The following is a 15,922-nucleotide window of genomic DNA, read 5'->3' on the forward strand; positions in this document are numbered from 1 at the left end:
AACTTGATATAAATGCTATTATGGATCAGTTTATGCATTAATCCTCTATTTTCCATGAGAGAAAAAAAAGCACCTCTGACTCACGAGAAAAGAAAAATGCAGAGGTCAGCAAACATGCTGTGTTATGCGATGGTTGAGACACACTCAGTGATACTGAAGAGTATCAGATGGAACGTTTGCTCTTTCCTTTCCAAAGATGGATCGTTACTTCTTTAATGCTTCCTGAATATTTGATGGTTCCCATTTCTTTCCCTCTATGAGTTTATTCAGTGGAGAGGAATTCGTCCTTTTCTTTCCCCTTTAATGGATGCTTTTCTTTAATTTGCATTTGTGTCTACATCTTAATCCTGGCTAGCTGCTTCTGTTCTTATTTGAGCACCAGGGATTCAGAAATATTTTTTCTCCCCTCTCTTTGCTCTCTTTATGTAGTTAGTGGGTTCTTACAGGTCTAACCCTGCCATTTATGGTTCCTTATAAGGTATCTGTTGTGATACCTTCTCACATTTAACGAAATTAGTCACATTTTCTTCAAAGCTTGATCCTGTTTCTGTAATAATTTTCTGATCTTATTCGAAATTTCTGACCTGCTTTTTTCTTCACTGATAACCTTTCTATTCACTTCTTTAGCTCTTTTTTAAAGACCATTAAGAGTCGCTGATATGGTCTTCTCTGATTCGTTTTCTGATTTCTTCCTCCCATCTGACTGCAGTAATTAAAATTCACTCCTTTCAATGGCTAAGACACATTCCAGCATATTTTAATTCTAAAGTGCTACTGTTTTGAAACACTTTTTAGGATTTTTTTTCTAGTTTCATAAAACTTTCTTTTTTTGAAAATTACAAACGTGCACAAGTAGAGAGGTTTGTAATGAATATTCAGGTTCAACAATTATCAGCCCGTGGCCCCTCTTGCCTCAGCCGTCCTCCCGTGCTCCCCTCCCCAGGGCTATTTAAGGCAGTTCCCAGACATCATATCATCAGAAAGACTTTTTAATGTTACTAGCAGGTGCTCTTCCCACAACCCATACCTCCAAGATTGTTTCCACTTACTAGATAAGTGGCAGGGACGCCAAGAACTTTTAGTGCTCAATGAAAGGGAAAGAAATGTGGCTTCAGACCTTTACCCCTTGAGCAAGTAGTCCTTGGGAGCAAATGAAGCTTTCCTTTTCAGATCAGTCTCTTTCAACCTTATATGTCATCTTTTATTAACTCATCAAATGTCCAAGAACCTGCTGTGAGTGAAATGAGTGAAAGTGAAAAGTATTAGTTGTGTCCAACTCTTTGTGACCCCATGGACTGTAGCCTGGCAGGCTCCTCTGTCCATGGAATTCTCCAGACAAGAATACTAGAGTGGGTAGCCATTCCCTTCTCCAGGGGGTCTTCCCAACCCAGTGATCAAACCCAGGTCTCCTGCGTTGCAGGCAGTTTCTTAACCTTCTGAGCCACCAGGGAAGCCCGTGGTATTGTTCAGTCGCTCAGTTCTGAAAGTTCAGTCGCTCAGTCGTGTCCAATTCTGTGACCCCATGCACTGCCGCACATCAGGCTTCCCTGTCCTTCACCATCTCCTGGAGCTTACTCAAACTCATCTCCGTTAAGCCGGTGATGCCGTCCAACCATCTCATCCTGTGTCGTCCGCTTCTCCTCCTGCCTTCAATCTTTCCCAGCATCAGGGTCTTTTCCAATGAGTTCGCTCTTCTCATGAGGTAGCCCAAGTATTGGAGCTTCAGCTTTAGCATCAATCCTTCCAATGAATATTCAGAGTTGATTTCCTTTAGGATGGACTGGTTTGATCTCCTTGCTGTCCAAGGGACTCTCAAGAGTCTTCTCAACACCACAGTTTGAAAGCATCAATTCAAAAGCAATGTGTAAGGCATAGTATATATTTTTCTTTTCAAGAGAACAGCTTTTTTGGCCTGATATGGACCAGATTTCAACTTGCATCAGTATTACCTGGAGGGGGTCTGTTAAAACAGGGATGCCCATGCCCCACCCTCAGACTTTCTGATTCTGTAGATCTGAGGTGGGACTGAAAATTTGCATTTCTAATTACTTCCCCTGAAAGCAGAGACAGGACCAGACTTTGGGACCCACGGATGCAGACATGAGGAGCTCCTGCCATCTGGTGGACACTGGGGTCACTACACTGAGTAGAGAGAGTTAGGAGTCCAGCAACCCAGATGGTGAATTTTTTCTATCAGAGTAATTCAAAAGCACTGGGCCTATACCAGATGTGAAATGTACTCACGATCCAAGTGGTAGCTGCTGCTTCTGCTTTAAGATAGTGCTCCACGGTACAGCACTTACCTGCCCACAGAAAGAGCAACTTCAAGGGGACATGGGGGCCTGTGGAAATGAAAAGGGTCAATGGAGATAATCACTGGCAGACATGGAGCTGATCTTGTCTGGTGTAAATAGGCAAAACTGTAGCAAATAGCCAAAATTGTGAGGCCATTACATTTCTCCTTAGCTTTCCTCTTACAGGCAGCCTTCCTTGATTTGCTCATGAATTCCCACCAAAGTGTTGATGTCTTAATGTTTTGTAATTTCATGAGAAAGACAGGCTAAAGAAGGCTGAGGTTTAGTCCAGAGAAATGAAGAAGAAATTGGTAGGAATCTCATGGCTTCTGCCACCCTAAGAAGCAAAGATGTCGAGAGGATGGGTGGGGAGGACCCTCACCTTACCAGCTCCACATTCTTCATGGCACAACCCCAGGGTTCAGCTATGCTCCCTTCTCCTGGCCTGGGGTTGACTCTGTTACCTGGTGAAAGGAAAAGCCTGGGCTTCAGGGGTGTGGAGGCTGTGTTCTCCTCCGGAGGCCGTCCTCTGAAGAGTTGTGATGGCTGATCGTGTGATCTTGAGTGAAAAGATGGGTGGAGACGCCCATTAGTGGTAGAGATGGTGCTGTAAGTCCTTAAGATGTGACTCTTCCCGAGCCTCTCCTTGATTCTCCTGCTGCCCCAAAGTCCGTCTCCTGTCAAGTGGCAGAGAGAAGCAGCACAACACTTCACTATTTCTTATGTTGTATGTCATGTCATTAGCAGAATCGTCTTTTACTTAGTATTCTAGGTACAGAATATTGGCAGGGGATAAAATGCAAAACTCAGACATGGTTTTGAACCAGCCCAGAATCAAAGTAAAATAATAGCCATAATTTAAATCACTTCAAATAATTAATGAGATTTAAGATTGAGTCCATCTGAAACAAAATGTAATTTATAACAAAGAACTAATTGTGGCATTTGCCAAAAAGACCTAATGCAGTTATTCAGGGGCTAATTATCGAGAGGATTATGTAAAGCTTTAGTTCCTCCAAGCCTGGCATTTTTGAAGCATTGACTGTTAGCAGCCCCGGGGAGAGTGAGCTGGAACTCAGGAAACCTTGGCCATTTCTTTCTTGAAGGTGCTGGAAGATGGGAACAGGAGAGGTGAGGGGGCCCTGGAGAAGAATAGTTCCATTGTAGGGGTGGGGGGCCCTGGAAAAGAAGGTTACATTGTGGGGGGTGGGGGCCCTGGAGAAGAAGGTTACATTGTGGGGGGTGGGGGCCCTGGAGAAGAAGGTTACATTGTGGGGGGTGGGGGCCCTGGAGAAGAAGGTTACATTGTAGGCTCATGATGTGCGTTCTATGCTGTGTGTGTGTGTGTGTGTGTGTGTGTGTGTGTTTTGCATATTCCTATTTTTGTTCATTTAATTCATCTGGAATAATTAAGATGTGCTTGCAACTACCATAATTTTAAAATGTCCTGATATAATGTTTGCTGTTTTTAATGACTTTGTCTAATTTTTACTTTATTGGCTTACCTTATTCTGTATTCATTTCCACTGTCCCTCCTCCCAGATTTGTCTTGTGTGAGCTGTATGCCTTATCTTCTAGAACTTAATGCTTCTCAGAATCACCTGAAAACATTCTTCAATTTCAAGCCACCCAAAAAGCTCAAGGTAGGTTTTATTAATACACTAATTATATGTGTTAACTGAGTGAAATACATTAACAAGCCAAACAGCATCCAAAGAGAATTCAGAGAGAATGAGGTACAGGAAAAATGAATTTTAAAAAAGGAGAAGGACTTGTGTATCATTTATTTTAGAAAAAAAGAGTCAGATGTTTTTCAGAAGCTTTGCTGAAACCTAGTCTTCAAACCAAAGAATTAACTTCCTTCCTTTTTCTATGGTTCATTTAAATACTAGTTATTGTTTGTTTATTTTTGTTATAGCGGAACAATTTTGTACCTGAAAAATCTGTAAAAATTTCCTGGGGGCTTACGTTTTGCCTTCTTATTGATCCAGCCTTTTCTTCTGTTTAGAAAGCAGTGATTTCAGATCTTCATTCTTGCTTCTCTGCACATGCTCCTGCATTTCTGAGGCAGAATTAAGCCCGAGGAATGTTGATTGACGGAGCAGCTTACTCTGCTATGGAACCCAGTGTCTCATGCTTTAATGTGAATATAGCTCATGTGGCATTCTTGTGAAAATGAGATTCTAACCTAGTAGGTCTGGGGTGGGCCTGAGACTCTCCTTTCTAACAACGTTCCTGGCAAGCCATTGCTGCTGGTCCATGGAGCATACTTAATTAAGCAGAGAGATCACAGACTGATGGTACCCCAATTTTCTGCACATTGGAATCACCTGGGAAGTTTTAAAAACTGCTGATGCCTGGACCCCACTCCCAGAGATTCTGATTCAAGTGGTCCAAAGTAAGGCCTGAGTGTAGGGATTTTTAAAGGACCCTGCCCAAGTGGCTGTAACTTGCTGACGAATTCGGGAACCATTGCAGCAAGCTGGGGTTGAGTGTCCTTCTACTGGACTCAAGTATTTCATTATTTTGCAGAATGGAGAACAATTGTTTTTTATTATCTACTAGTTTTACTTTATTTAGAAACCAAATTAATTTAGATCCAAAGTATCCTTCTGGGTCCATTTGAAGTCAAGAATCTGACACCCTCACCACTGCCAGGGAGCTGCTGCTGCTGCTAAGTCGCTTCAGTCGTGTCCGACTCTGTGCGACCCCATAGACAGCAGCCCACCAGGCTCCCCTGTCCCTGGGATTCTCCAGGCAAGAACACTGGAGTGGGTTGCCATTTTCTCCTCCAATGCATTAAAGTGAAAAGTGAAAGTGAAGTCTCTCAGTCGTGTCCGACTCTTTGCGACCCCATGGACTGCAGCCTACCAGGCTCCTCCGTCCATGGGATTTTCCAAGCAAGAGCACTGGAGTGGGGTGCCATTGCCTTCTCCGAACTGCCAGGGAGATGTCTCTCTTAATTTTTCTTCTGTTGTTTCACATTGCTACATTTTTATCAGTAGTCAGTTTTTCCCTTTGAAGTTACAGTTATTGTTGGGGTGACATTCCTTTCTTCATCCAGATAAGCCACACAAAGTGCCTATTGGTCTTCAGTGTGGGGCCTCACGGTCTCCAGGTCATCAGGAGCTGTTCTTGCAGAGCTGTCTAGATTCTCTGTCCTTTGCCGTCTGGATTCTCTGTCCCTTCCATCTTGCCCTAGGCCCCAGGGAAACCAGCCACAGCAACAGTGTGTTTTTCTTTCCTGGGAAAAACTTTCCTGGAGTTTCTTTTATTCACAACCTTACCTCACCCCATCCCCCAAAAGACTGCGCAAGTAAACAAAAGCAAATCAGATAGCCCATCTCTTTTTTTTTTTAAGAGCAGTTTTAGGTTCAGAGCAAAATTGAGGGGAAGGGACAGAGATTTCCCATATATCTCCTGCCCCCACTATATGCACAGCTTCCCCACGGTCAACAGTCCCCACCAGAGTGGGGTATTTGTTACTCTCCAACCTATGACACATCATGGCCACCCCAAAACCACAGTTTACATTAGGATTCACTCTTGGGGTCATACGGTCTGTGGGTTTGGATAAGTGTATAATGACGTGTTTCCATCATTATGGCAGACACCTCAGTGTTTAAGCTTCCTAGAGAATTAAAAGCAGATATATTGGTACCCTTTGAAAAGTGCTTGCAAAGTGCCAGAGTGCCTTTGATGAGGAACTTCAACCCTATGTGAACCCTAAGTGAGCCCCTTCGTAGACCTGGGAGGGGAACGATTGAGATCTTCCAGCGTTTCCAATGCACGATCTTACCAGATCCCCCCAGCAAGAACTGTGAGGCAGCTGGGATGGTCCCATTTTACACATGGGTTTGCAGAAGCACAAAAGGTTAAATAACTTACTTAACCTTTGCTGGGAGGTCACAGGGCTGGCGCTGAACCCCATGACTGACACCCAAAGCCCAGTTTTTCCCCAGTAAATCAGGCTTGTGTATAATATCCCACACTTTGGGGAAGCTTTGCTTCTGTTTCATTTATTATTTTAGTGCCTTGTGCCACCAACCAGAGAAAACATACGTGTCCCAAAGAATAGGAGCCTTTACTCGTACCCTTTTTATATTTGCTGAAATGATTTTGCTCTTAGCAGGTGAAGAAGTTTCATTTGATTGATGGGCCTTCTTACAAGCTCTGGGTTCCAGTGGAACTCCCATTGGGAATCAGGGCAGTATCATAACCTTTTCAAGGTCTCTCAACAAGAGTAAATAAATGGATGGATGGAGGCCCGACAGGGGTGTAGTTAGATAGGTATCATGAGCAAAAATGTCAGTTGTAAATAAGCCTAGATAATTAGAAGTTTATTTCTAGCCCATCATTATTATATAGAAGAAAAAGTAAACATGAAGCTTCATTCTGTTAGGCCAAACTGACTTTTTAATTCAGCCATGGGATAAATTTTACATAGTTGCAACTTGTATATGCATAAAATTTCGTTTCTGATTTTTTGAACTAATGGCATTTTATTTGTGTATTTCTACTTCTTCACATGATTCACTTACTTTTATTTTGCTGACTCTGCAGTCTTGTTGCTGTATCGTAATCAATTTAAACAGTTTTCTACTCTTTCCACTTGAGCTGTTTTCAAAAAAAATTTTTTTAGTGTTCAGTATTTAAAGGTTTTAGTATTTAAGGTATTTAGTATTTAATATATTGATAAAAATAATCTTAGCACTTTTGGGGGGTTAAAATTACTGTTTTAAAGGGCAAAAGAAGATGAGAATAGTACTTATTATATAATTGCTTATAGTTTTCCAGAAAATGATTACCATGTGCCCAACAAAGTTATCAGTGCAGTGTTTAAAAATATTTTCCCATCTTTTGCCAGAAGGTGAATAATTAAAGCTATTTAATATTGTTTGCCTTTCTTATATTTTTGAGTAAGGACAACTGATACTTTTGAAAATGCTTTCCTATAATAAAATAGTCAATTTTGAGAAAGGGTGCTGAGTGGAAGAGGTATGGCTTGAGGGATAAATAAGAAAAACTTTTCTGGCATTTAGGGGAGTGACGTGGGAGAGTAAATTGAGATCGAAACAGAGAAAGTGAAGAAACTGGAAACAGGATATACATATAAACTAGGTGCACACAGGCTACTGGGAGTTAGAGACGATGAAGACATGCTGGTTAGTAAGGGTGAGGATGAGGTTAAGTTCTGAAGGAAGATCAAGAAAGTTTAAAATGAATGCTGAACAAAAGAGACACAGATGTATAGAACAGTCTTTTGGACTCTGTGGCAGAGGGAGAGGGGGATGATTTGGGAGAATGGCATTAAAACATGTATAATATCATATAAGAAACGAATTGCCAGTCCAGGTTCGATGCAGGATACAGGAAGCTTGGGGCTGGTGCACTGGGATGACCCGAAGGGATGGTAGGGGGAGGGAGGTGGGAGGGGGGTTCAGGATGGGGAACACGTGTACACCCGTGGTGGATGCATGTTGATGTATGGCAAAACCAATACAATATTGTAAAGTAATAAAAAAAATAATAAAAAATTTTATCCACAAAAAAAATAAATAAAATAAAATGAATGCTGAAAATGGGGAGAGTGACTGCGGAAATGGACAGCGTTTCTGTTGTGGGGAGTGTGCACTGGCCACAGGGAAGGGTCTCCCCTTACTTCCCCCCAAAGTGGACAGAAGAGAGTCCCAGCTAGGAAGTGATTAAACACAGGGCAAGTAAGTCAGCCTGAGTGTATTCTGAACTGGTAACTCCTCTTCAGAAAAGACATTCTTCTTGTGCCAGTAATTGTGTGGTTAAGATGAATAACATCCTGCTCTCTTTTTCTCATCAGAAGGTGGATTTTTCCTACAACCAAATTTCAGAAATGTGCAGTTTATCGGCATATGAGTCTCTCACGAAACTAATTTTGGACAGTATCCTTTGAATGAGTAACGGGGAAAGTTTGGATAATAGGCCCATGTAGTTAATACTGGATGATATGAGTAGTGACGGATAGGCCAATTTACTAGAGATGTGTGACTCGCTGAAATGGCTCAGCATTGATACTCACAAAATGAAGGAAGGTATCTTACTGACCATGGAGTAAGATTGTAAGCAAAGCTTGCCAAGAACTTCTTACACCTGAAAAGCTAAGAAGTCAGTCATTCTTCTGGTAAACATAGGCTTACTTTTAATTCTAGAACCAGATAAGCTCTGTTTACCCAACTCCCTTCTTCAAATTTGCTTAAACTGGTGCCCTACTTTATGTAAGTCCAGTATCTGAAAATCTAGATACGACCAAAATTAGTGAGTATTTATTTTACAGAAAAATTCATACAAAGCTCCCTTTAGCTAGCAATCTTCTCCAGAGTATTTCAAGTGATGCTTCCATAAAAAAATGTTTTAACAGTTATTAAACCAACAACTTTTGATTCGTAGCCAACTTTAGCAACATACCTGTTTCATGAGCCAGGCTCCCGTGCAAACAGAGCACCTACTTTTAAGTAGACACACTCCAGCTTCTGGACCCTGAGGGGTTGACAGGGGATCTGTGAGTTTAATGAGCTTGAACTTCTTTACACTAGAGACTGATGTTCTCTGGGTGATAAGGGAGCAGTGCCTTCTCTTTCTCAGTAAGTATCTTTCTACCCACCTGAGGATTTTTCGGGGCAGAGTGGAGAATGAACTGATTGCCCTCGGGTGCCTCATTCCAGGGATGTGGCAGCAGGTAATACACACTATACTTGTAATGAGGCTGGGATGTGGGGAGAAGAGAAGATACATTTTCTTGAAGGCATATTTTGTAGGAAAAACCCTTTATTTGTATATGATGGAAAGCTTAAAACATAGCATCACTCTCTTTAGAACTTACATGTGAAAATGAGCAATTAATGGAAATTTAGAGGGTGCTCTTGAAACGAGCAAGTGTTCCTGAACGTTGCCTAATAAGAAAATGATCAAAATGAAACAAAATGAAGGAAGGGTTTGTTTTGATGACAAGCTAAAAGTAGTACAGGTTAGCAGCACCCGTTCACAGAACCTTCACTTTATGCTTGACTGTTGTATGTGTATTGCATTTGCAAAGAGATACAGTCTGACAGCCCTGAAGCAGTCTGGCTTGGAGATCTCGTCATCTCGGGCCGTCTAGAAGAATGCTCCTCAAGGAGTAGCAGCAGCAGCAGCATTGCCTGGAACTTCTTAGAAATGCAGGCTCTTGGAGACTACCCCAGACCCCTGAAATCAGAATCTGCATTTTTAACAAAACCTCCAGGTGATGTGAGTTGATATTAAAGCTTGAAAAGCACTAGTCTAGAAGTCAGCTGCCCCCTAAGCCCCAGCCAGCCAGAAGAAATTGAGTATCCAGAGCCACTTGTATCCCCCAGGGTACCCTGAGTGACACTGTGACACAGCAGTCTGGAATTTTGTCTCCCAGAAAAATAGTCTCCCATGTGCAGCATGGAATTGTCAGAGAAAACAATTCAATGGTATTTTGGACTGAAGATGCTCTTTAAAACATATCTATCATGAAAGTCTCAATTTCTACTAAATTTATCTTTCCATGTAAAAAGCTAAACTATTATGACTTTGTAAATCTCAGTGGAGGAAGAAATCAGGGTTTTTTAAAACTTAACTTTAGATGTAACAATGGAGTCTTCTCTCCAAAGTATAAAAAGCTTTAATTACTATATCAGAATGGATTGAAATTCAGAACATGGACACAAAATTAGAATGTACCATAGCACTGTTCCTCACCTGGGTTTTTAAAAATGCAAAGACAAGTACCCAGAACAAGATTCCCTTCATAAACAACTTCTTAGATAGCTTACAGCTTTGAAAGAGGGTAGGATAGTTTTTAAACAGTACTAACTATGCCTCTTCCTTTTGTTCTGTTCAGGCATATCATGTTGTGTGTAGTTATGTAATTAGAGTTTTGAAAAGACTAAAAAGCTTTAAGATAAAGAATTTCTAGACAACTTTTTAATGCCAGGACATTTGAAAACTTAGATGAAGTAAATAAATCCCTAGAAACATGTTATGTACCAAAGCACTGACTTGGAGATAGAAACACTGAGTAGTCCTATAACTATTAAAGTAACTCATTACAAATTAAAATGAATTAAATATCTTCATACAAAAACCCCACCAGACCCAAACTTTGAAGAACAGACTTTTCAAAAATGAACACATTCTTTCAAAGATTTAAAACAGAAGGCATATGCACAGTTCATTCTAATAAGATTACTTTGATACCCAAACCAGACAAGGAAAGATAAGAGAAAGGAAAATGGCAGGCTTATTTCACTCGTGATATAGACGTAGAAATCCTAAACAAAATATGAACACACTGCATCTGACAATATATGAAAAGGACAATATACCATGACCAAGTTAGGTTTATCTCATGAATGTAAGGCTAGTTTAACAGTAGCAGATTTTAAAATGTCATTAATAACTTGAACAGATTAAGGGAAATAAATCATGTGAGCAATAGATACAGAAAATTTAATAGAATACGTTTTTCCTTCACAATAAAAACTTAGGAAACTAGTAATAGGAAATTTCCTCAACTTGGTAAGAATGTCAACAAAAATATTTGAAACAAACTTTATCTCAACTGGGGGCATGTTAAAAGCGTTCTTTAAACTCAAGGATACAAGGCAAGATAACTACGTTTGCCACTTCTAACCATCATTGTTTTAGAGGTGTTGCTCAGTACCAAAAGATAAGAGAAAGAAATTAAAGGAAAATATAAAGATTGATACAGATAAAAAGTCATTTTTTATAGATGATATGATTGTCTACAGAGAATAGGTAAAAGAACTTGCAATAAATTACTAGAAATAATAGAGTTTTGAGAGTTCAGCAAGATAGTTGGATATGATTTCAATAAACAGAAATCAGATGCATTACTCTACACCACACACAAGCAACTAGAAAACACAACCTTTAAAAGAAACACTATTTACAAGAATATATTTCTTATTAAACATGAATAAGACCTGTAGAGGGAACATAATAAAACTTTATTGAAGAGTATTAAAGACATAGCTGAAGGGAAATATATTATGCTCCTGGATATGAAGATGGGAGAAGGTATGTAAAAATAATTTTATAGAAAATGAATCAGAAAGACTAATAAACATGTGAAGACATGTCACCCTCACTCGTACTCAGGGAAATGCAATTCAAGACCATGAGATACTGTGTCACAGCCATTCAATTGGCAGAATGTAAGAAATCTAAAAATACCCCACGTTGGAGAACACCTAGGTCAAGAGGATCTCTATTTTTCTTCCTACGGCTGTGAAATTAGTTCAGCCACTTTGGAAAGCAATTTTGTGCAGTCTTGTGAGGTTGAACACCCACGTTTTGTGACCTAACCCTTTCATTCTTATGTCTAGGAGGTTTAGCATACGTGTACCTGGAGGCATGTGTAAGAATGCTCATAGCAACATTGCTTACAACAGCAAAAATTGAAATAGCCCAAATGCTCCTTGATAAGAGAGAGCATAAATAAATTATGGTATACTGATACAGCAGCATTATCATACAGTAGTGAAAATGAATGAACTCTATCTCCATGTGCCAGTTCAGTTGGCAGTTAATAAAACCAAATATAGTTGAGGTTTAAAATCAAAGGGGAAAGAAAAGAATAGGCAGTTCAGCCTAGGGGTTATCTCTGAGAGAGGGACATCAGGATGTTACAGGAGACATGGCAGCTCAGTGCTCTAAGACACAAAAGAGGCCACTACCACGCCTTCTTAAGTCTTAGATTTGGAACCAGGACTTTTCTGCCATATCCTTTGGGTTAAGGCAGGTCATGGGTGCAGCCTGGATTCAAGAGGAGACACCTGTTCAAGAGCATGAATAAGCAGAGGCATGTATCAGACTACCACTGACCTGTGTTTCTAAGAATATTCATCAAAGTTTTAAAAGTAAATAGAAGCAGGCCGAGTATGACCAACAATGTACCCATTTTCCATTAAAAATTTTTTTAATTTGAAAATTAGAAATTAATTTCCTTGAAAATTATTATTTACCAAACTTCAAACTTTAGCTCTATCAGAATTCCCTGGAGGGCTTGTTAAAACACCTATTGCTGGTCCCCATCCTCCAGAGCTTTTGCTTAAGTAAGTCTGGAGTGGTACCTGCGAATTTGCATCACTAACAAGATCCTGTTGTTCAGTTGCTAAGTTGTGTCCAACTCTTCAGTTGCTAAGTTGCGTCCAACTGGTCCGACCCCATGGACGGCAGCCCGCCAGACTCCTGTCCTTCGCTAGCTCCCAGAGTTTGCTCAAATTCATGGCTGTTGAGTCAGTAATGCTATCTGACCTTCTCATCCTCTGCCAATTCCTAGGTGATGCTGATATTGCTGGTCTGAGAACCACACTTTTGAGATCCACAGCTCTAACCTAATCAGTCCTTCTCTATTATATTTTGAATATCATGTTTTTTTAATCTGATACCATTCTACTTGTCCTTTTTTAAATGCTTTAGAAATTTATGTTACCTATTTTAAACTTTTTAAATTTGTTCAAGCTATTTTCTATTTGAGGGGAAAGAAATGCACCTTTGTTTAAAGTAAAATTAAAATAGAAGTATAATTATCAATATTAGAAGCAGTTATTTAAAATAAAAACAAATCAGCTAATCAAACTAGTCGTGCTGACAATGTGATTGTAGTAGATTATGTTAATAACTCAATGTTAGCTATATGATACTAACTTTTTAGTTTATTATACTATTTTGTCCTTTGTAGGTGGGCAACTGATGATTAATTGATAAGCTCCCCAAAATGAAAGAAGATAAACTTTACCAAGGATAAGTACATTTGTTTAGGTTTAAGAAAGGATGCAGCTTATTCTTTACCTATATATACTAATTGATTGTTCATTGAAATTTATTCTATGATTATAGAATCATGAAATTTTGAAAAATTGATTCATAGAATTTTTAAATCTAGACAGGACTCTAGGGATCATCTAGTGCTGTTAGTTTATTTTTTTTTTCTTTTCTTTTTTCTTTTTTGTCTTGAGTGCTATTATTTTATGAGAGAGAAGCCCAAGACCCAAGGACATGTCCAAGATTATCTGGTAAATGGTTGAACCAAGACTAGTCTTCTGAATTCCGTTGTTCTTCCCATGTTGCAATTCATTGAATAATTACTACTTTTATCACATAGCCATTTAAAGTGTATGTGTGTTTCATTTCTTAAAGAGATTCCCTCTCAGAGTGAAGAGCATTTTTCACTGGTAAGGTGATATACATCCTTCAGGATTGATTTTGATTAAAGCCATCACTGTGGTTCTTTCCACTAAGAGAACTGTGAAGGATTTCCTACTTATTTCTTAGTAACTGTTTTCTATACACCAGGCCCATATTTTATGATTGTAGACAAATGAATAAGAGCAAATACCAGAGTAGCGAATAATTCATGTCAGGTCCTGCGAACTTCTGACAGCATCACCAAAATGTAAAAATATATTGTTGGGCTTTTCCCTGAAAGTTATGCTTATGTGCCTTTGGGTTCCTTCACTCAGTCTCCATGAAGATCTAACGTTCCATAGTAAAAGATTTATTCATAGGGTCATAAAACGTTAGAGTTAGAATGCAGTATGTTGATTCTTAGTTCTTTGAGTCTCTTTCTCCTAATAGTGGCCTTTTAAAATTGAAATATACCTAAGAGAATTAAGCTAGTAAACTAATTCATTGTAACATTTTAATGACTTAACTGATTATATTTCGTCTTACTGGATAGTCCCAAGACCTATTAAAGAATGTGAAAGAATAATGTTAGGAGGAAGGGCAAGTAACATTTCATGAAGGTTCTCAAGAAAATGAGATGGGAGAGATAAAGTGATTCCTGAACTCAGAGCGTTGGATGGACCAGTCCTGCATATTGACTATTGTCATTGCTGATAGTCACATATGATGTAACTGTGAAAGTAATTAGTGGAGAAAGCTCTTATACCACGGTTAAAAGTACTCTTAAGAACATGATTGCAGTTGATCCTTGAATAATGATAAGAGTTAGGGACCAACCCAGAGCAATCGAATATCCTCACAGAACTTGATAGTAAGTTCTTTGTTAGCCACAGCTCTGCATCAGTGGAGTCAACCTACCTCAATAGACGGTGTATCACTGTAGTATGCATTTAGTGAAAAAGAAAAAACAACTCAAGTATAAGTGGTCCCATAAATTGCAAACCTGTGTTTCAAAGGTCAGCTGTAATTTGTAATGCTTGAAATTCCTTGAAATTTAAAGAGGAGTGGAGTTGGGAAACAGATGATTTTGGTGAAATGGAAGTATTTATCAACAGAGATGTTCAGTCAATTCCTCATCCTTTGCCCCAGTATAGAAGCCCTGGCCATGACTGCAGGGGGCATCTGAATTCCTCCTTCTCTTGGCCCTTGCAGCACTAATTTCATAATACATGACTTTCCCTCCTATTCAAAGCTAGAGAGTAAACTGAATGTAGTCTCTCATGTCTTGGAAAATCATTATACACACAGTCAATAAGCTTTCCTTTTCAATTCCCTTTATCTCTTGACGGTTTCTGGATCTCTATATTCTAGTTTACTAATTCCTGCCTGCTTCCCATGGAGTCCTTCCTGACTCAGCCACTGACAAGCATTTGTTTTACTCTCCATCATAACTGAGTATCTTCATTTCTGCTGAGGCTGAGCTACCAAGACCCTAGTGCTCCTGAAATAGGACGTAAGAGACTATTGCTTCCTGGGCTAGAGTGAAACCGTTGTCCATTTGAAGTTTTCCATGCTTAATTTTTCTTACCAAAGAGTGCTACTCTGAGGATATTTTAATTTATCTATGGCGTGATTATTTAAACAGCTCAAAGAAAATGGAAGCAGAAAGAAGGATCGTGTTTATGAGCATAAATGTCTGTTTGTAGGGCTAGTCTGGTGGGAAGCTTTGTGAAAGTGGTTTTGAAATGCGTGCTGACAATAAGCAGAATTATGCTTCCGCCTAAGGACTGAATATGGAACCTGTGAGGAAAATCGAGGAATTTCCAGTTCGTTTGGCAGTATTTTCTCATCACTGCTCTTAGTTTCTTAATTAACAGCTGTCTCTGGCCTTGTTCTTTCAGAATCCATCCTGGCCTGAATCCTTATTTGTGTGCTGTTGGCCAGGAGGCAGAGGATATGATTCCTTAGCTTCATGTGCTTGTAATTTAATAACAATAACATCTTGTAAGTGTGAGGTACTTGATAGTTTGTACAATTCATTCACACCTATTTTCTAAATTTTTTTCCTCATGATCTAACTTTTGGGCCTCATGGCAACCTGATGTTGTCTTCATTGTACAGATGAAAAATCTGAGCAGAGAGAAATTATGTCACATAACTATTAAGTAATAGAGTTAGGATAACTACAGATAATTATGAAGCAAAATGTATGTTTTTGTGATACTTACGGTCTGTTCCTTTCTCTTCAAAGCATTTGTTGGTTCTGAGATTGGTCTCCATAGGTGGGGTGTTCAAAGTTGACCAGAAAAGGCTGTGGGGAAGAAACAGTTTGTCTAGAGTGAATACCAAGAATTGGAATTGCCCCGATATTTACAGTTATAATAAACACTGCCAGATTGCCTCCAGAGAGGCTGCACCATAATGAACCCTCTCACTCA

General features: G+C 39.5%; 1 protein-coding gene across 1 annotated transcript in view; it reads left to right on the forward strand.

Moving 5' to 3' along the window:
- LRGUK (leucine rich repeats and guanylate kinase domain containing) overlaps positions 1 to 15,922 on the forward strand; it is a 104,085-nt gene that overhangs the window by 10,087 nt on the left and 78,076 nt on the right. Inside the window, exons 4-5 of the mRNA XM_025291547.3 lie at positions 3,837 to 3,937; positions 8,131 to 8,212. Coding sequence (XP_025147332.3) covers positions 3,837 to 3,937; positions 8,131 to 8,212 — 183 coding nt within the window. The remainder of the gene's footprint in view (positions 1 to 3,836; positions 3,938 to 8,130; positions 8,213 to 15,922) is intronic.

This window comes from Bubalus bubalis, chromosome 8 (assembly GCF_019923935.1).
Source record: "Bubalus bubalis isolate 160015118507 breed Murrah chromosome 8, NDDB_SH_1, whole genome shotgun sequence".
Lineage (NCBI taxonomy): Eukaryota > Metazoa > Chordata > Mammalia > Artiodactyla > Bovidae > Bubalus > Bubalus bubalis.